The sequence below is a fragment of the Panthera onca genome, chromosome D4 (genome assembly GCF_046562875.1).
Source record: "Panthera onca isolate mPanOnc1 chromosome D4, mPanOnc1 haplotype 2, whole genome shotgun sequence".
Classification (NCBI taxonomy): Eukaryota; Metazoa; Chordata; class Mammalia; order Carnivora; family Felidae; genus Panthera; species Panthera onca.
Window position 1 is genome coordinate 89454977 of NC_138351.1, and position 20582 is coordinate 89475558.

Sequence of the window (20582 nt, forward strand, 5' to 3'; positions counted from 1 at the left end):
ACATTTGTTGTTGCTGATTCAGAGTGTTTCACCAGACCTGTTGATGCATGCTTTTATAACTATAATTTAAAAGGTTTGGATGCAGTTTATAAGCATTACTCATTTTAAGAGGATTTGAGAGGATAAGGTCATTTTAGATTCAAGAAGAGAATATTCGTAATAGCCATTAGCCTTTTAAAATAAACTTACATCCCAACATGAAGTGCCTCACATGCAAACAAGTATTCGGACCTGTATTAACTGGTAGTATTCAAGGAAGCGGTCAGAGCCGCAAAAATGCCTGCCAACGTATAATTGTTGGCACTAAGCTGCCGATTTGACTCCGGCTCTTTAAACCTGAAATGCTGTATCAGTGACACACTTTATTATTGTTTGGTCCAGTAATAAAGAACTTTCCGGAAGGGCACCAAAACAGATACTGTATTTTTCAGTTTGTCCTGGTGGCACGCTTTCAATTCTATTTTTGGTGCTACGTTTGGGAGTTTGAAAGATTCAAGACGACACTAAGCCAGTCAGCTGGCACTACCTGCAGGCCCTCTAGCAGAATGAGCGTGCCTCCCAGAGTCTAGATGGCACCCACAGTCACCGCGCTCGTCTCTTGTGTCTGCAGGTGCGCACTTACCGTCCTGCCCGCGCCTTCTTAGGTGCTCATGAGGCCTGAGCTGGTGCCACAGCACTAACCACTCAGTTGCGGGACAAACACATTTTGTACACCGATCACAATTCGGTAGGACACTTCCGAAAAGTTATTAATGCCCTGGCTGAGAACCCCGGTGATACGCACGAGTCACGTCCAGTCCACTTGTGAATTTTTATGTGCTGTATTTGGCAGACCTACATGAAGATCTTGTTACTGAGCCATTCCAAGATACCCAGGTTTCTGTTGTTACAGGATAGGCTGGAAAGTATAACAAATGAGTCCAGCTTTGCCTTCTGGGGTTGACCGTTCGTAGCCAGGGTCTCTTAACCAACACTGGCTCTGAAATATATGTTAGCTATTTTTTTTTTTAACGTTTATTTATATTTGAGACATGGAGAGACAGCATGAATGGGGGAGGATCAGAGAGAGAGGGAGACACAGAATTTGAAACAGGCTCCAGGCTCTGAGCAATCAGCACAGAGCCTGATGCGGGGCTCGAACTCACGGACCACGAGATCATGACCTGAGCCGAAGTCGGATGCCTAACCGACTGAGCCACCCAGGCGCCCCAGCTATTTTTTTTTTTTAATGTTTATTTATATGGGGAGGGGAGGGGCAGAGAGAGAGGGAGACACAGAATCCGAAGCAGGCTCCGGGCTCTGAGCTGTCAGCACAGAGCCCGACACAGGGCTCAAACCCATGAGCAGTGAGATCGTGACCTGAGCCGAAGTAGGACGCTTAACCGACTGAGCCACCCGGGCGCCCCGATATGGTAGCTATTTAACCAAAGATACAGATCTCCAAGGCTTTAATCCATTTGGAATTTATTGTTGATGAGAGGGTACAGTGTAATCCTCCGGTCAGGAGCCTGATCCTTGGAACCAGGCAGACCAGCGTCGGTTTCCAACTACGGGACCTTGGGCAGGGTGCTTGACTTTCCTGACTGCCAGGTCTTACCCTGAAGATTTGGGATAATAACCACCCCAGTCCTCACAGGATCGTTGTGCAAATGCAGCGTTGTAACGAATGGACCATGTTTCTCCTAAGAGTCTGACGCACATCAGATCTACTCCTAAGATCTTCCACGCATCCTTTCTTATTACTACTCATGTGTTCTAAGATGTGAGCTACATTGATTTTTTTCTCTGTTGCAGGGCAGTTACTTCGTACTACTTATTAAATTCCTTTTCTTATTGTTACTGAAATATATACGATATTTATTAAATTCGTTGGCATGATTGGGTTCCCTGTTACTTCCCACTGATCTAGATTTCTGATTTTGTGTCACATAATACACCATTGTGATTATTGTTATTTTGTTATAATATTGTATATGATCAGTCCTAACCAGAGCTATAAATATTTGAGCCCTGAACGGCAATGAAATGGGTTTCAAATAACGGTACCCCGTGGCACTCACCAAACCAAGGGGGAAAAAAATCCTTGTGGAAGAAAATAAGGCAAAGAAGGGACCCAGGCCCTGCCTCTGAGGATTTCTCCTTGTGAAAGCTCAATTCCCTTTACATATAATCAGAAATTATGTTTGAACTTGAACTCACACCTCTCCTCCCGTTTCCAACCATCTCCTAGTCTGAATGTAGGATTTGACAAACGTGTTGCATACCTGTGAGGTTGTCATGTTGGTTCTAGCTCTGATTATTCATTCTTTATACACCCACTGAGTTAGCCTTAATCACTGTAGACTCTGTGAACATGAAATGAGACCAGCACTGGTAGCTGCAGAGGAATCTGCATTATTCACCAACATTTTGGGGACACAGCGTTTGCCTGAGCCCCGCGCACCCGCCGAGCTGGGCTGTAAGCGGTGCAGGTTGGCGTCTCGCCACAGAGATGCTCGAGGTTGCAAAAGTGGTGGCCGAGCAGGCCTGCGCTGGCGGCAGCCAGAGTAGCCCGTGTGTCTTTCTTGGGCCGTTAGGACTCGGCAACGTTGAGAACCACTCGGTGCTGCACCTGAAATCAGCACCCGTGTGGACCTAGAAACCGGCCCCGGGTTGGTTTTGGATCTCGGCAAGGGGGCCGGGTCGGGCCTGCCGATCGCCCGCGACGAGCGGGGCCGGCCGACCGGCGCGGCGCCGAGGGGGTTAAGGCGGCGGCGGGGGCGGGCCTCGCGGGCCGGGCTCGGGGCCCTTTGTTAACAGGCGCGTCCGGAGCGGAGACGGAGACGCGGCCGCGGCCATGGGCGGGCGCGCGGGGCGGCGGCGAGGCGGCGTGGCGGGGCCGCCGGGGCGCGGGAGGGCGCGCGGGGCCAGCGGGGCGCGCCGGGCCTGAGCGCGCGGCGCAGCGAGCCGGGGGGCGCCGGCCCCCACGCCGCCGGCCCGCGAAAATGTTGGAGATCTGCTTGAAGCTGGTGGGCTGCAAATCCAAGAAGGGGCTCTCTTCGTCCTCCAGCTGCTACCTGGAAGGTAAGCGCCGGCTGGCGCCGAGCGCTCGAGGCGGCGGCGGGGCCGCGGGCCGGGCCTTCCCGGGCCGCGCCCGCCCGCCCGCCCGCGCGCGCTCCCTCCGCGCCCTCCCTGCCCCTCCCTTCCCTTTCCCTTTCCCTTTCTCTGCCCCCCCCCCCCCCCTTTCTTGCTCTCTCCTGGTCTTTCCCGCGACCCCGCCTGGGCGCTGCGGGCCGAGCGGGAGGGTGCGGGGCTCCGGTCCCCGCGCCCTACCCTGGGAGCCCACGCCGGGATGGCGGTGTCTCCGGGCCCCCAGCCGGGGGGGGGGGGCTGGGGGGGCTCTCCCTGAGAAAGTTTGAGAAAGCGAACTCTACAGGCCCGAACGGCCCTGTGAGCCCACGTTGTGGAATTTCCACCGTGAATTGGGAATTATGTGTCCAAAAGGTCGACCCGTGTTTGTGAAACATGTGATTCTCATTAAGTGTCGTGTACAAAGGAACACCGCTCTACCATTTATGGATGCGGAATTTCAAGTGATCTTTCTACCCCACGCCCCACGCGCCCCCAACCCCCAACCCACTCTTATCTGCAGACCACGACGAGGTCTTAGGAATTCTCCCTTTTCGCGGGGATGGGGGAAGCGAAGTTACACATTTGAGGAAGGCGTTGTGAATGAGTCCAGCGTACTTGGCGGGGGAGGGGGGGCCTCATGTTGGGTTCGCTCCATAAAAAGTGCAGAACCAGGAGCATCTTTCTTTTTGCCTTTTTTCTGTTCTGCTTTCCTTTCCTTCCCTTCTCTCATCCCCTGTGCCCTTCTTTCCTGTTGTCTTTCTTTTTCTTTGCTAGTAACAACTGAAAGAAAGTGAACCGGGGAGGGTGCGTGGGGGTCGTCATTTTGGACTTGAAATCGACCTGACGTAGGGACCGGACATCCCAGACGAAATCCTGCTGGTATTTCTCTGTCATTTTCACTGGGGACTTAAAATAGGAATAGAAACGTAAAGCTCATCTGAGAACAAGTTGGATTGCTGCTAGTGTGCCATGAAGTTGTAACGTACTTCTTTTTAAAAGGAAGGAGAAATAAACGAGGGCCTCATAAATGGTCTAACCTCTTTTCCTTCCAACTTTTTTTTTTAATAACCCCCGTGACCCTCACCAGCCACCTTTTTTTTTTTTTTTTTTTTTTCCTTTTTGATTTGAGGGCCTGCCTGGAGTCACATAAGCAGCTTAAACCATAAACACCAGTGATGCAGGTGAAACCTGTTTGCTCTTGCTTTCGCAGGATGTGGACATGCATCCCTCTTCCCTGCCTGCGATTTTGGGCCTTCGAGCCGGCTCACAAAATCCACCATTTGGAGGGAGGAGATGGTTTATTTGTCCCTGAAAGTTGGCATTGGAAGCGGCCAAAATCATCTTCAGTTAATGCGTCGCTTATTTTCCAAGTTGCTCAAAATTCTGAGCACATTCTCATTTACATCTGTATCGAGTTAGTGTTAGGCATTATCTCCATTTGCAGATGGACGCCCACGGGCGGAGTAGATGAACTGGACTTTCAGAGCTGTGACATTGTTTTTGTTTTCTTGGGGTAAACCGGAGATTTAGGGCAGACTGTTTTCTTGGGGTAAACCGGAGATTTAGTGCATAGTTGAATTATTGGTTTTTATTTTAGGGGGTGGATCTCATCTAAAGCGTCTTACTGCTTCCTGTCCAGCCTTTCCGTTTTTTACTGACCTCCTAAGTCAATCAATTAGTGTTTATTGATACCCGCTCAGGGCGCAGGCAGCTCAGGGCACAGAGAGTCGAATATAAGTCAGCTTTTGCATTCTGTCAAAGATGGTTCCCGCCGTGAATGCGACCTGATCATGCATCTATGCGCTCCCCAGGCCTAGCTGTCAAAGCAACAATTAAACACTTACTATATGCCAAGCAATGTTTCAGTATTTCTATATGATTCGGTGTGCGTGTTTCTCATGATGGCCCTGTGGTTATTTCCACTTTACAGATGAGGAACCTGAGGCCCCAGAAGGTTAGGAAACTTGTCTAAGGTCCCAGAGCTAGCAAGTGGTGATGCTGGGATTTGAACCCATACCGTCTGGCTCCAGAGAGCCGAGTTTCAGCCATTCGGTGCTTTACCAACTGTGACTGTGACCTTTGGCACTCTCTGTGGATGTGGAAATGGCAGCTTCAAGAACGTCTGAAATAAGGCTATTCTTTCTTTCTTTTCTAGAAGACTAATACTGATAAAAATGATCATCTTTCGCAGAAGAAAATTTAAATGTATATTAAAATAGCTGTACATGATTTTAAAAAAGAACATTTTAAAAGGGTATTTAGTGAAAAGTAATTGTGTCTCCTACCCAGTTTCCCTACCCAGAGGCAGTCACTCAGGAGTTTTCTTGCGTGTCCTTCTGGACATATTGTATGCGTATAATGAGCGTTTAAAACATTTGAATTTTGCGTTCCAACTTTGTGGAAATGTGTGTTTATAGGCAGTATGTATTCACCATGACCACATTTAGCTTTACAATCTTAGGTTGACTTCAAACACCCAGCTTTCTGATTATTGCTTCCCCCTAGAGATGTGGAAGAAAACATGAACACTGGCCATGTAAAAAACATTTTTTTAATGTTTATTTTTGAGAGAGAGACACACACACACACACACACACACACAGAGACAGAGAGAGACAGCACGGGCGGGGGAGGGGCAGAGAGAGAAGGAGACACAGATCCCGCAGCAGGCTCCAGGCTCTGAGCTGTCAGCACAGAGCCTGACCTGGGGCTCGAACCCCCGAACCCTGAGATCATGCCTGAGCCGAAGTGAGGCGCTTAACCGACTGAGCCCCCTGGGCGCCCCGAGCACTGGCCATTTGAATTATTTTTTTTTTTTCCCCAGTTCACTCTTCTTTGTTTACGTGTGTATTTGCATACATCGTTCATGAATATTGTACATGTATATGCTAGCTCTGTAGTGTGGAATCAAAAGTAATGTGAAGTGAACTCTTCTTGAACTTGCAAAATTTATTTTAAGGGCCGCTTTAAAATGCTGCTTTTCAGCAGTTAACTTTCTGGCAAATACTTTATGTGGTGCCAGCTGCACAGATATGTACAGTGTTAGAACTTCTGTAGAGCAGCCCAGGCTCTCTTTCTAAATACTCTCTCCTGGGCTCATCACGTGCTTCCCTTGTTTAGTAACAAAGAAAATGCCAGCCTCTTCCAGGAACCTAATGGAAAGCCAGCCAGTTCTCCTCGCTTGAGGTGACATTAAAACTGGTGAGCATTTATGATGTGACAGGCTCTGGCACCAAGCGCTTTGTAGACACCCTTACCTTATTTGCATACCGCCGCCCTGAGGTTTCTAGAGAGGAGGAGGAGAAAGGCCCCTGTGCCCTTTGGAAATGCTTCTGAATTTGGAGTCAGGAGATCCATTTTTGTCTAACCTCTCTCGGCCTCTCTGTTTCTTTGCCTCTAAGACAGAAAGAACCAACATCCTCTGTCCAGCCAACCTTGAGAGGATCGTTTTGGGGATCTAGGAGATGCTTCACGTGAAGGTTTTGAAATCGATAAAGTGCTGACTGTTTGCATATATACCCGCATGAGGTTCCTTTGAGAGGTCCCTAAATGCAGACAGTTTCGTGGCTAGGGCATTGCAGAGTCCTCTTCTCGTGTGACACCCGCAGCTCCAGAGCCAGCCAGCCGGGGCCTGGATGCCAACCCTGCTGCCCGCTGGTCCTGGGCATCGTGCTGTCTGAGCCTCGGTGGCGTTCTCATTTCCAAATACAACTCGTGGTAGGCCCTCCTTCGTTGAGTTGTGAGATTTGCGGGAGAGATTTCACTTACATTGTTCAGCACAGAGCCTGGCACAGAGCAGGATGTTAGCACATATCAGCTGTTACTTTAAACAAATATTGAGCAGTCTAAAAGGTTGGCATTGCCAGTTTCTCCAATGGCTGAAGTCATGACAGAATCGAGCTGAACCTACCCATAGTTTTTCTTGTTAACAAGACAGCTTGTTTCCGTGTTTGCTCTGATGCATAAAATTAATACTTCTATCATCAGTTTTAAGGAAAAGTATCTTCCCTTTTCCTGATCCTTTTTTTTTTTTGTAAGTTTTAATTATTTAAGTATTCTCTACACCCAACGTGGAGCTCGAACTCACGACCCCAAGATCAAGAACCCTGCGCTCGCCTCACTGAGCCAGCCAGGCGTCCCCCCCACCCCCGCCGCCCCAGATCCTTTCTTACGCCCATGCTGAATGTTTTAATTGTGGAAAAGGAATCCCCTTGATTCATGATTGGCATCTTACTCTTTCCACAGCTCCAAAGATGTGAAGACTGAACATCTACCTCTCATTACCTTGTTCTAAAATCGTCATAATTTTGCCAGTGTAATCGCTGATCCGAAATAGAAACAGGAAAAATGGTCGACGGAGAAATTAAAAAAAAAAAATACATAACACCATTGTACAACACGATAGTTAGTTAACAGCACTGTATAGTTAGTTAGACTATAGATGTAACTATATAGTTATACTATAGATAGTATAGTTAACAGCACTGTGCCGTATATTTAAAAGTTGCTAAGAGAAGTAGATCTTAAGGGTTCTCATCATAAGGAAAAAACGTGCAACTGTGTGGTGATACGGATGTTAACGAAACTTACTGTGGTAACTAATCTTTTCACAGTCTACATACAGCAAGTTGTTAGGTTGTACACCTGAAACTCCTCCTACACAATGTGATATGTAAATCATATCAATAAAACTGGAAAAGGTAAATACAAGACCATAAGATCAAGTGGGATATGGGAAGAATTTAACTTTCCGTCTGTAATAGCAGATCATAATTAAACACCCAGAAAGATTCATAAAATAAATTCTTAGTTTTGGGGGGCTTGTGGGTTTTTTTGTTTTGTTTTGTTTTACTTTTTTAAAGGAAAAGCACACAGCCCATTGAATTCCTTGTACTCATCACCAGCTTTAATAATTCCCAACGTATGGTCAATTTTAAATTGTCCTTTTTAGTGCAGCTGGCAGGCGTCCGTCTCCTAATCGGAAGGTCCCGAATTTGAGCCTCAGAGAGGGCAGATTAAGTCATTTTTCATAGTCGGCTGGGCCCAAGATTACCTTGGTTAAAAAAAGAACACAGAGCAAATTATGGTCAATCTTGTTTTCTTGCCTTGTTGAAGTTCTACTTCCAAAGCCGTTTGGAAAAACAGCTTGCTAATTACTGACATTTGAGAGTCTAACTTTGCCCTCCGATGATGAGAGTTGTCAGTCCCCGAAATTGGCGTTCAGATCCTTCTTTCTTAACCCACATCTAGGTACTTTGTTACACTGTCTGTGTTGGGTGACAGAGAAGACAGACGAGGGAGAAAGAGAAAGAGGTGGGAATTAAGGAGGAGAGGGAGGCAGAGACCCAAGAGGAGAAAGGCTGAGACCAGAAAGGGAGAACCCAGGGGACACGGGACGGGGAGAGGATGGCAGAGGTGGGCAGAGGAAGAGATCCAGAGGAGAGGAAGGGAGAGAGCAAGATCCAGAGAGAGAGAGAGAGAGAGAGAGAGAGAGAGAGAAAGCGAGAAAGCAGTGCAAGGGGCTGAGTGTGAGCCATGCAGACTGATGGATGGGAAGCCGTGGGAGAGGCACGTGAGTAACCTTCACCTCTGCCTCTGTCGCCTGGCCTCTCAAAACACCTGTCATGAGAGAGTCTGCTTAATAGACTTATGGGGGGGGGGTGAGGAGGTGGGGGGGGTGGGGTAGTGTAGCACCCTACACGGAATGCCTTAAAACTGAATTGAAGGGGCGCCCTGGGTGGCTCAGTCAGTTGAGCGGCCGACTTCGGCTCAGGTCACGATCTCGCGGTCCGTGAGTTCGAGCCCCGCGTCGGGCTCTGTGCTGACAGCTCAGAGCCTGGAGCCTGTTTCGGATTCTGTGTCTCCCTCTCTCTAATCCTCCCCCGTTCATGCTCTGTCTCTCTCTGTCTCAAAATAAATAAACTTAAAAAAAAAATTTTTTTTTCAAAAAAAAAAAAAAAAACTGAATTGAAAAGGTGGGCCGTGAATAGAATCAGCCATTGCTTTTTGGAACCCAGATAGCTTTTTATGGTCCTGTTCAGTTACTCAGGTTAGCAATAGGAGGAATAATGGCAAACAAGACATTCTCGGGGATTCATCTGCCCTTGGGTAGCCCCTTCGGTGAGTCGGGTCTAACCTGACCCAGGCATCCTTGATGACCTTTTCAGGGAGATCAGGACATACGAAGTGAGTACTCGCAAACCATCCCCGGCCTGGCAAGGCAGAAGGGGAGGCTTTCAGTTTGCCGAAAAGGACCTGTGACAGAGTAAATGCTTCTCTGGTTAGCGGGCTCACTGCCCACAGTTTGAATTGGGGCCAGTGCCAGGATCTGGGGACCCTTTCCTCCCCCACAGACAAAAAAAAAAAAGTGTGTGGAGGGGCCGTCTGCCCATACCGGCCTGTCACGAGTCCTGTTTCTTGTGAAAGCACAGAGAAACGTACTTTTACGTTGCGCTGTGTTTCGGGATCTTGACCATGGTTTACATTCCATTTTTAAAAAAATGATTGCGTTTCCTAGATCTTTATAAAAGCATTCCTGGTAAAGTGCCATTTGCTCTCCATCCTGCTGTCTGCCGTTTCTGCAGGTTCACAGATAATTAAGGTACACTCTTCACTCCAGACTTAATATTTTACTTTGTTGCTAAAGACAGTCAAGTGCAAGGGGTTCTGCCTAGCTGTTCATTTAAATAAACACCTGGTGGTGCTGTATGTCCTGCCTAGCCCGGGGCAGAGGGTGAAGGCTGTGATAAGAATGCTGGTCTCAGGGCGCCTGGGTGGCTCAGTCGGTTAAGCATCTGACTTTGGCTCGGGTCATGATCTCGCGGCTCCTGAGTTCGAGCCCCGCGTTGGGCTCTGGGCTGAGCGCTCTGAGCCAGGAGCCAGCTTCAGAATCTGTTTCTCCCTCTCTCTCGGTGTCTCCCCCATTCGTTCTCTCTCTCTCTCTCAAAAATAAACATTAAAGAAAATTAAAAAAAAAAAAAATGCTGGTCTCTGCCCCAGAGTTCACATTATTGTGGGAACAATAATAAATGAAGAAGTACTTGACCTGTAGGGCAGGGTCCTAGGGCCAGGTACCACACGTGGCGTTTGTGCAGAAATTCTCCACCTGCGGTGTGCGTGGAGCCCTTCTGACAGCCCGGTTGGGTAGATACTGTTGTTGTTGCCCTATTGTGCAATCGAGAAACTGAGGCTGGGAAATTAATGTCTTCAAGACACGGTAGACTGAATTTAAACAAGGCTTGTCCACCCTGGAGCCCAGGCTAACAGATTCTTCACCTATGAGGTGAAGGGGAGATAATCAGTTAGGGGTGAGGTGCAGGGAGGAGGGAGGACCAGTCAGGCTCACTAGAAGGGGTGAGGCCAGGAGGATGGAAAGTAGGCTGGGGAGGCATTCTGGAGAGAGTAAATGGCACTTGTCACAGTGCTCACAAGCTGGGGCAGCAACAAGCTTCGGTGGGGGAAGCTTCCAGAGGTTTGGGGAGGCTGGAATGGGGGACCAGGGGTTGTGGGAGAAGCTGGTCGCAGACCAGACCCTGCAGGGCCTCGTGTACCCACTTCAGGAGCTCGGACTTGATGATGACCCCAGCCATGCTGAGAGGGCCTGTTACACGCTAGCAACCGCGTCTTGCCTGTTAATCTGCAAACCGCAGTCTACCCTGCAGGGCACTTGACCGTCCTGTTCTTTGTGTTGCCACAGGTGACCCTGCTAGTACGTAGTGGCTGACCAGTGACGGGCAGGATCTCTTCCGCCTCTGCCAGCAGCCTTCTCCGTGGGATTTTAATAGGAGAGCCGCTCGGTCGGAGCTGCATTTTAGAAAGACCCCTCTGGTGGCAGTGTGGTGGCACAACGCAGTGGGCAGAGTCAGGGAAACCAGTCAAGGGCACGGTGGGCCACACGGACAGGACAGGACCCATCAGGGAGATTGAGGAGGAAAAGTGGCCACGATGTGGGTGTAAACTTAGCTGGGATGAGGCAGGGGTGAGGTGTGGGGGTGCCGTATTCAGAGTGGTTTGAAGATGGTGAGGTGTCCGTCTTTATGCTCCGTCTCCAGTAACCGTAGGCTTCTTTGACAACAGAGTCCTAGAAAGCGATCCAGAATTCTTTTTATGTTTTTGCTTTTTGATGGAGGGGACTGGCTCTGTGTATCTTTCAGAAAGTTAATACTTGGACTGCTGATAGAGACGACGCGGAGAATTCTGTTTCCTAAACTTGATTTGCTAGGAACATTATCATGTAAAGATTCCAGGGGAAATACTTAAACCTTGGTCTAATTTTATTTATTTATTTAAATGTTTAAATGTTTGTTTATTTTTGAGAGACAGAGAGAGCGTGAACAGGGGAGGGCAGAGACAGAGGGAGACACAGAATCCAGAGTAGGATCCAGGCTCTGAGCTGTCTGCACAGAACCCGATGTGGGGCTCAAACCCATGAACCGTGAGATCATGACCTGAGCCAAAGTCGGGAGCTCAACCAACTGAGCCAGCCAGGAGCCCCACCTTGGTCTAATTTTAAGTAACTTTATTTTTTACTTGTTATTTTTATTATTTTTTTTTTTACTTGTTATTTTTAAAAGGAGTTTTCTCCAGAAACCCATTTAGCTTAATGCTTATAATGCCTGTAAGTGGGAAGTGCTAAAACTGCATTTATTTGTTGACTTATTTATTTTTAAAGTTTATTTACTTAGAGAGAGAGTAAAGAGAGCAGGCAGGGGAGGGGTGGAGAACCCCAACCAGGCTCTTGTCTTGTCCATATGGAGCCCAACACAGGGCTTGAACTCATGAACTCTGAGATCATGACCTGAGCCAAAATTAAGAGTCAGACGCTTAGCCAACTGAGCCACCCAGGTGCCCCCAAACTGCATTTATTTAAAAAGAAAACTGCATAATTTGGACTTCTCACTAATTTATAGCAGCCTTCTTTTTAGGCCCCTCTCCCTGTCAGATTACAGGGGTTCTACTGAACCAAATCTATAGTGTAGGAGTTGTTAGCCTGGAAAGCCCTTGGGGTCTGAGATAGAATTCAGGGGCTCCATTTCCTTGGATGGGAAAATTTTAGAACTTTATTTCACTAACCTCTAACTGAAAATTAGTATTTCATTTTTTTAAGAACGTAGGTAACAAACCACAGCCAGGTTAGCAATACTGGTGACTTTGTCACCAGTAGAAATCCGATGTTTTCGTGTCCTGTAACAGTTGTGATTATCACTTACACATATCAGAACTTTGAAATGATAGTAGTTACTACTAGATCTTGTTTCTTTAATCCATTAATAAGTAGATACTTAATGCATTAATGAAGAAGCCCTGTATCACAAATAAATTTCTGTTTTTAAGATTTGAGGACTGTTTCCATACAGCTGTTTTCCCTTACAGCCCTCCATATTCTCTGCATTTGCAGACTTTTTTTTTTTAATTTTTTTTTTTAGTGTTTATTTCTGAGACAGAGACAGAGCATGAGCCAGGGGAGGGTCAGAGAGAGAGGGAGACACAGAATCCGAAGCAGGCCCCAGGCTCCGAGCCGTCAGCACAGAGCCCGACGCGGGGCTCGAACTCGCAGACCGCGAGATCATGACCTGAGCCGAAGCCGGACTCTCAACCAACTGAGCCACCCAGGCGTCCCTGACTTTTTTTGGAGGCATCCGCAGACATCACCAGAGGGTCCACAGCAGAGGGATGAAGGTCCCTCCCTGAGTAGCCTCAGTGTGTCGGGCTCGCCTTGGATCCCTATGTTAATCCTGCTTCCCTTGCCAGGCGAGGTCTTACTCAGGAGCCCCTTCTGTGTAATGCTGGTGAGCGGGCCCCTCACACCTCCTCGCCCCAATGTCTGCGTTCTTAGAAGTTCACTTGGTCTTCTATTTGACTTTTGCTATCCAGGCCATGTACATTTTCACCAGCTGTGTTCTCTTCAAGACCCAAGGGGCAGAGGCCGTGTGGGGATTCTTCGCATCACTGCCACCTCGCCCTGCCCCTGCTCCCCAGCAGCTAACACAGTGTTTGGGGGTGCTGGGAAGATGTTGTGAAGTGTGATGTTAAGGCCAAGGCTGTATTCAACTAAGCCCGTTTTTTAAATAATTTTAGCCGCTCTGGGTGAGGGTGTAAATTACAAAATAAAGGACCGTGTAGAAAGTGGGTAAAAGGACTTTCATCAAGTTCAGATTGTGGGAAATAATACTTTTCCTCTAAGCTCATATTCTAAAAAGTTGTAGGAGACCGTTGTATACTGACTTGAGAATAGTCTGAGCATGATCTCATCAGTTGGAACGGAGTATGAAATAAAACACGAAGCCTTCCCTCCTTTTTGAGGGATCTGTTTTATAGATTTCTGAATTACAGAGATTGCTTGAACTGGAGGGTAATAGTGAAAGGCCCACAGAGGAAATAAGAATAAACAACAAGGGTTTAAAGAATTGCATGTGAGCAAAAGGAGAGGGAGTGTTTATCACGCCTGACACACCCTGCCCCCTCCCGACCCCCCCTCCCCTCCCCTCCCCCTCCCCCTCCCCCTCCCCTCCCCCTCCCCCTCCCCTCCCCCTCCCCCTCCCCTCCCCCTCCCCTCCCCTCCCCTCCCCACTGAAGGAGAGCCCACTCGGCTCTGTACTCACAGAGCAAACCGAGGCCTTGGGCACCAGCACCTACAGGAAGGTGGGAAGCTTCCCAGGGATGTTTTCCCTGGAGGTGAAATCGCTCCCCTCAGGTCTGTGAAGTAGCCTCACGGGCCCCTGAAGGTCACCAACATTTTACTTCTCTTCCTGTTTGCCCTTGGTGGGTGCAGGGGCAGCCCCTGGCCGTCTAGACCAGATACGCCTTATCTGAGAATCTTCCGTAAACATTTTTGATCACTGACTCACAACTTTAAGAAAGGATTATTTTTGTATAAGAAGATCTTTAACTTGTACTTTAAAGACCCAAGCCATTTTCTTAGAATACTTAGAATATTTACTTAGAAATAAGTTAAGCAGGCATGGGCCCGAGCATGAGCGCAGGAGAAGGGCGGGGGGTGGGGGTGGGGGGGGGGGGACACAGAATCTGAAGCAGGCTCCAGGCTCTGAGCTGTCAGCATAGAGCCTATGTGGGGTTCAAACTCATGAACCATGAGATCATGTGACTGGAGCCGAAGTTGGATGCTTAGCCGACTGAGCCACCCAGGCACCCCAACAGATGCTGAAATTTCTTTCCCAAGACTTAACAATAGCCAAAAGATCCATTGGAAGAACAGAAAAGGGGAACTATTTTGGACATCTTTCTTGAATGAAGCTTCGGGGCTTCTTTAAGGGTCCGACTTCCTGACAGTGGGCCTGGCAGAAAGTCCCCGCATTAAGCCAGGAAGGTTTAAGTACATTCTGCAGTGTTGGCCTTGTGAGCTGTGATCATTTGTAAGGTTGACGAGCACAGTTCACTATGAAATGAAGCAAGGAACTTGGCATCTATGCATCGTGAGTCAATTTTGACATCAGCCTGGATGGGGAATTGACTGGAAGGTTTTGGTGTCGGACTGTGGCTACACTTCAGTGTCTCCATCCAGAGGCGTGCGTGGGCATTACTTCCCTTTGGGCTTTGGCCATAAATTTGTGGAATGGAGTAAGAACTAGGGAGGAAAACGGAGAGACTGCCTTGGATTTCCTGACGTCCTGGTGAATCAAAAAGCAGTGGGAGGCCCTTTCCTTCCTGACAAAGGGCTCATCCCCTCGCGAGAAATTCCCAGCGTCCGTCTCCCTGTCGGGGACAGTCCCTCTTGAACCCTGACTTGAAATCCACAGGCAGCCCTGGGCAAGTATCGGCCTTCTGCCTCTTCCAGGTGTTTTCCAGGCCACTTCCCCCTGATTATGTAACTTTGATCAAATCCAGAGGTCAAATGGCATTTGAGAAGAAAAGCGTTTCTGTATTCATGACTTGGGTTTAATTTCCTGTGTGGGCCTGGTCTGCCAGAGTTGTGTGCTCATGGCCGCGAGGTTGGGACTCCAGAGGGAGGTGCACAAATGTTTTTCCAGGACAGCACGAGGAGATTCCTCCTCCCCCAGGGTTCTTTTTCAGGTTAGATGATCAATTATGGAAGTGTCAGCTGGCTTCTACTTACGATGGCCGTTTCTCTATTTTTGTCACTGTTTTCTGAAAACAACCCACATCCATTGTGAGAAATGAGCCAAAATACAGAAAAGAATAAAGAAAATGTTATATGTTTGTAATCCTACCCCCCCCCACCCCCACCCCTTGTCAACTACTGTTCACAGTTTGGTGCAATTCCTTCCGTACTTCGTTCAGTTTTTACAAAATTGGGATCACGCTGCAAATGACAGGTTGTAGTATGAGCACTTAATGCATTATTATGAGTATGTTCCCAAGCCAGTAGTAGTTTTTTTTGTAAAAATATCTTGAATGATGTTCTGAATGTATTCTGTATTACGGATGGACCACAAACTAACTTATCTTTTATTGATAGATACCTTGTACTTCTCTTTTTCTGTGCTGTTATTTCAAAATTAGCATATAGAGGGGCACCCGAGTGGTTCAGTCAGTTACGCTTCCGACTTGACTTCGGCTCAGGTTCGTGCACACGCTCGCTTTCTCTCTCTTTCTCAAAAATAAACACTTAAGAAATGTTAAAAACAATCAGTATCTAGAAATAATCATGTGGGTCTCGGGATAATTGCTGGAGGTAGATCAAAGGTTATGGAATTATTTAGAGATTCGATTTGTATTTCCAGTTGCCCTCCTAACGTGTCTAGCGCTTTCTACAGCAGCCGCTAGCTTTGCATGAGAGTTGCATTTCAAGCCTTACACCGACTTAGCCTCAAGAAAATGGATCTGCCCATTTGATGAAGACTTTGCATTTCTTTGATTATTAGCCAGGCCTAACTCGCTTCCCAAGTTTAATGGTAATTTAAATTTCCTGTGAATTGCTTATTCATGCTTTGGTCCATTCCTCCCTCCTCCTCCTCCCTCCCCCACCCCCCCAGTGGAGGATTTATCTTGTTCTGTCGATATGTATCACGTTAAGAATCCTGAGGCTCATGGTGTTACTTAATATAACCACAATGGAAGCTCTTTGGACTCGCTTCCACGTGACCGACTTGTTGGGTTGACCATCATGCTCTTGCTTCCTGTAACACCTGCCTCCCCAGTGCCCGGGACCCACGGGATAGGGCAGCCAACCCCGCCACTCCGCTGCCGCTTACTGCTCTTGGCCACACCCAGAGCCCCTTGTGTTTCTTTCCACGTCTCTTGATTTCAGATACGCTTGTTGTTTTAATTACTTGTTCAATATGAAACCAGTGAAATGCAGTTGTAGGAAGAGAATTGTACCTGTGAACTTCAGATGGACGCCTCAGACATAGTCAGTAGAGACGGGTGGTTTTAAACGTTGCTACCCGACCGGGTGAGAGCGAGCCAGTCGTAAGCCAATAGATGGCATATGGCTCCCATTTCTCCCCCAGCCTGCAGCAAGCTGAAGCTGGGAATGTGCTTCGCGCGTGCCCACCCTCGAAAGGACAGGCCTTGTCCCCGCAGAGTCAAGGCCAGCAAACCAACATGCATTCAGGTGGGGGTGGGAGAGCCCACATCTTTGAAAAAGATAATTTTCTGCTTTTAACTAGCTTTTTTTGGTTAATCGATCAGTCCCCCATCACGATTGTGCTAGGTGTGCCTTTAGAGCCCGTATGAACACTCGAGAATGGGGGCCCAGCCCATCACCAAGGCTTCTAGGAAATGGCAGTGTTACAAGACCCTCTTCCTTGAAATGATCTTTGCCCTCATGATTCATGAAATGAGACGACCAAACAGTAATGACAGAATTTGGGATTTACTTTTAGCAAATACAATTCCTAAAGGTTCACTTCAGTCAGGAGTACAAAAAGCTAGCATCGAAAGACCCTCGTTTTTCATGTTGTATCGGTTCATTACAACGAGATATAAAAAAAATTTTTTTATGTTTATTTATTTTTGAGAGCGAGAGCAAGAGAGAGCTTGAGTGGGGGAGGAGCAGAGAGAAAGGGAGACACAGAATCTGAAGCAGGCTCCGAGCTGTCAGCACTGATGTGGGGCTCAAACCCACGAACCATGAGGTCATGATCTGAGCCAAAGTCAGATATTTAACCAACTGAGCTCCCCACCACACCCCCCCAGGCGTCCTCTGTTTTTTTTTCTTTTTTTTTAAGTTTTTTTTTTTTTTTTAAGTTTTATTTATTTATTTTGAGAATGAGAGAGATGCAGGGTAGAGGGGCAGAGAGAGAGAGTCCCAAGCAGGCTCTGCTTTCCATTTTTAACTGAGTTCATTTTGTTTTTTTTTTTAATTTTTTTTTTTCAACGTTTTTTATTTATTTTTGGGACAGAGAGAGACAGAGCATGAACGGGGGAGGGGCAGAGAGAGAGGGAGACACAGAATCGGAAACAGGCTCCAGGCTCCGAGCCATCAGCCCAGAGCCTGACGCGGGGCTCGAACTCACGGACCGCGAGATCGTGACCTGGCTGAAGTCGGACGCTTAACCGACTGCGCCACCCAGGCGCCCCTTAACTGAGTTCATTTTGAATGAATGAGTTTAAAAAGCTGAAGCCATTTAGGAACAGTAATTGCCACCTTGGAAGGAAAATGCTTGATGCTTTTCACAAGGTTTGGGGAAGGAAGGGTCCGTTTTTATTCTACGGCCTTTCTTATTAATACAAAATGCGTGTGGATGTTATGAAATAAATTAGAAAAGTATAATGATGGAAGCAGACTGTTTTTGCTCCTGAGAATGAAACTGATTTTTTCCCCCACCTCTTCCTGTTCCTTTCTTCTTTTCTCTTCCAGAAGCCCTTCAGAGGCCAGTAGCGTCTGACTTTGAGCCCCAAGGTCTGAGCGAAGCAGCTCGTTGGAACTCCAAGGAAAACCTTCTTGCTGGTCCCAGTGAAAATGACCCCAACCTTTTTGTTGCACTGTATGATTTTGTGGCCAGTGGGGATAACACCCTAAGCATCACTAAAGGTAAAAGGGCCACAGACCAAATGGGGGGTTGCAAGAGACAGAAATCAGGGGAAACTGGGGCTTGACTGAATACCCCTTCACTGACTGAAAGAGCAGCTTTAAAGTTGGAATGCAGGGAGGTCCCAAAAAAAAGCCCAGCATCTTTATAAGAGAGCCACTTTTCCTAAAGGAGAAGAGTTCCTATATGAGAAGTCCTTAGAAAACGCACATCCCCTATTTCATAGTGAAAGGGACACATGGGCCAGACACGGAAAACACTTTTATTTTTATTTATTTATTTATTTTTTAAGAAAAAGTATCTTTTCCCTAAAAAACGTCCTTATGTTAGGAACAGAACACTTGGGCAACGCAGCGTGTATTATTTACGAAAACCGAGGCTGTGTATTTCTCTGCATGTTCTGTATTCTTCCACGGACCCACAAATGCGTATATTTATGCAGATTTGTTCCAGCGAAGCAGGTAGTTAGGAATTTGGAGACGTTTTAGTAATCCTATAAGAATACATGGGAATGAACAAAGCCAGCGTTGGAAGCTGATGTCTGGTTTGATTCTCTTCCAAGGTGAAAAGCTCCGGGTTCTGGGCTACAACCACAATGGGGAATGGTGTGAGGCCCAGACCAAAAATGGCCAAGGGTGGGTCCCGAGCAACTACATCACGCCGGTCAACAGTCTGGAGAAACATTCCTGGTACCACGGGCCCGTGTCCCGCAACGCCGCCGAGTACCTGCTGAGCAGCGGGATCAACGGCAGCTTCTTGGTGCGGGAGAGCGAGAGCAGCCCCGGCCAGAGGTCCATCTCGCTGAGATACGAAGGGAGGGTGTACCACTACAGGATCAACACCGCTTCCGATGGCAAGGTAGGGGACCCCAGACGGGGCAGCTGACCGGCTGGGGGTGGCGCGTGGGGATGGGCGTCTAGCCTTTGGCCAGGACGACCCAGAGCTCCTGCCACTGGGGTCGAGAAGTTACCGCGGCAAAGCTCAACGGGGAAGATGCTCGAAGATGGCCTCTTCAAGGGACCGCAGGCGTCGTTCCGGTAGCCTGTGAAAGCCCTTCTGTCGAGGACTGATCACGTGATGTGATAAGTCCATGGGCCCGGGGCGGCCCTGTGCCTGTCCTGCTGGGGTTTTGTGTTTAGCTGTTTCATAAGACGGGGAATTACCTGTTGGTTCTTGGACGCACTTCTTGTAAGATATTAAGTCTCTTCCTTTTTAAAAAATCTATCGTGGTAGCAGTTCATCTCCAGTGGGTGAAGTTGCAGTAAATAGATAGGTACTTTTAGGGTAAAAGACCCCTTAAGAGCACTTCCCCCCAAATGAGTACATGACATTCTTCCTACAGATAAGATCACGTGTGTATGTGTCTACATGCGGATACATACATACACACACACAGGTTTTAAACAAAAATGAGATCGCATCATCATATCAAGAGGTTTCCAAACCCAGATTGTAGTTTTTGGGTTTTTTGTTTGTTTTTTAATGTTCGTTTTTGAGGGAGAGACTATGCCAGCAGGAGAGGGGCAGAGAGAGAGGGAGACACAGAAGCCCAAGCAGGCTCCAGGCTCTGAGCTCTCAGCACAGAGCCCCATGTGGGGCTCAAGCTTGTGAACTGTGAGATCATGACCTGAGCCGAAGTCAGGCGCTTAACCGACTGAGCCACCCAGGCGCCTCTGTTTTTAAGTTTATCTATTTTGAGAGAGACAGAGACAGTAGGGGAGGGGCAGAGAGGGAGAAAGAGAATCACCAGCGGGCTCCGTGCTGCCAGTGCAGAGCCTGACACGGGACTCGAACCCATGAACCGTGAGATCGTGTGACCTGCGCCGAAACCAAGAGTCGGACACCTAACTGACTCAGCCACCTGGGCACCCCCTCACTTGTAGTTTTGTAAGAGTTGATATATGTGGTTTTGTGATCTTTATATGAACACTACTTAAGAGTCCATGAAGGGATGGGGGGGATTAACATTTTCTGGGGTCCTGCTGTTGGCCGCTGCATTTTTCAGTCTCATTTAAACTTCACCTCAGGGGGCGCCTGGGTGGCTCAGTTGGTTGAGCATGCGACGTTGGCTCAGGTCATGATCTCCCAGTTTGTGGGTTCGAGCCCCACGTCAGGCTCTGTGTTGACAGCTCACAGCCTGGAGCCTGCTTCAGATTCTGTCTCATTCTCTCTCTGCCCCTCCTCTGCTCATCTCTGCCTCTCAAAAATAAATAAATGCAAAAAAAATAAAAAATAAACTTCACCTCAGTCCTCGGGGCAGAGGTTGCTGTGGACTACGGCATTTTTGCATTAAGGAGATGGGAACTTAAGAGGGAGAACATGTCTTGCCTGGAATCACATCCTACGTGATCGATGGAACCAGGCTCGGGCCCTGCTATAGACCCTGCTACACTCTGCCAGTGTCGAGGGCGGAGGTAGCAGATTATCGGGCTGGGTCTAGATGCTGGATGTGTTTTTTAAATGACACGTAATGTGTGCACATGTTTTAAAAAAAAAAAAAAAAAAAAAAAAGAACAT

General features: G+C 47.9%; 1 protein-coding gene across 3 annotated transcripts in view; it reads left to right on the forward strand.

Annotated features, from left to right (window-relative positions):
• ABL1 (ABL proto-oncogene 1, non-receptor tyrosine kinase) overlaps positions 1-20582 on the forward strand; it is a 143596-nt gene that overhangs the window by 95501 nt on the left and 27513 nt on the right. For 2 of the 3 annotated variants that reach the window (XM_078436353.2, XM_060608354.3), the window contains 2 exons: positions 17894-18067; positions 18628-18923. In XM_078436353.2, the coding sequence (XP_078292479.1) occupies positions 17894-18067; positions 18628-18923 (470 nt within the window). Of the gene's footprint in view, positions 1-2820; positions 3064-17893; positions 18068-18627; positions 18924-20582 lie in introns of those variants that run through there. The other variant, XM_078436354.2, reaches the window with a different exon arrangement.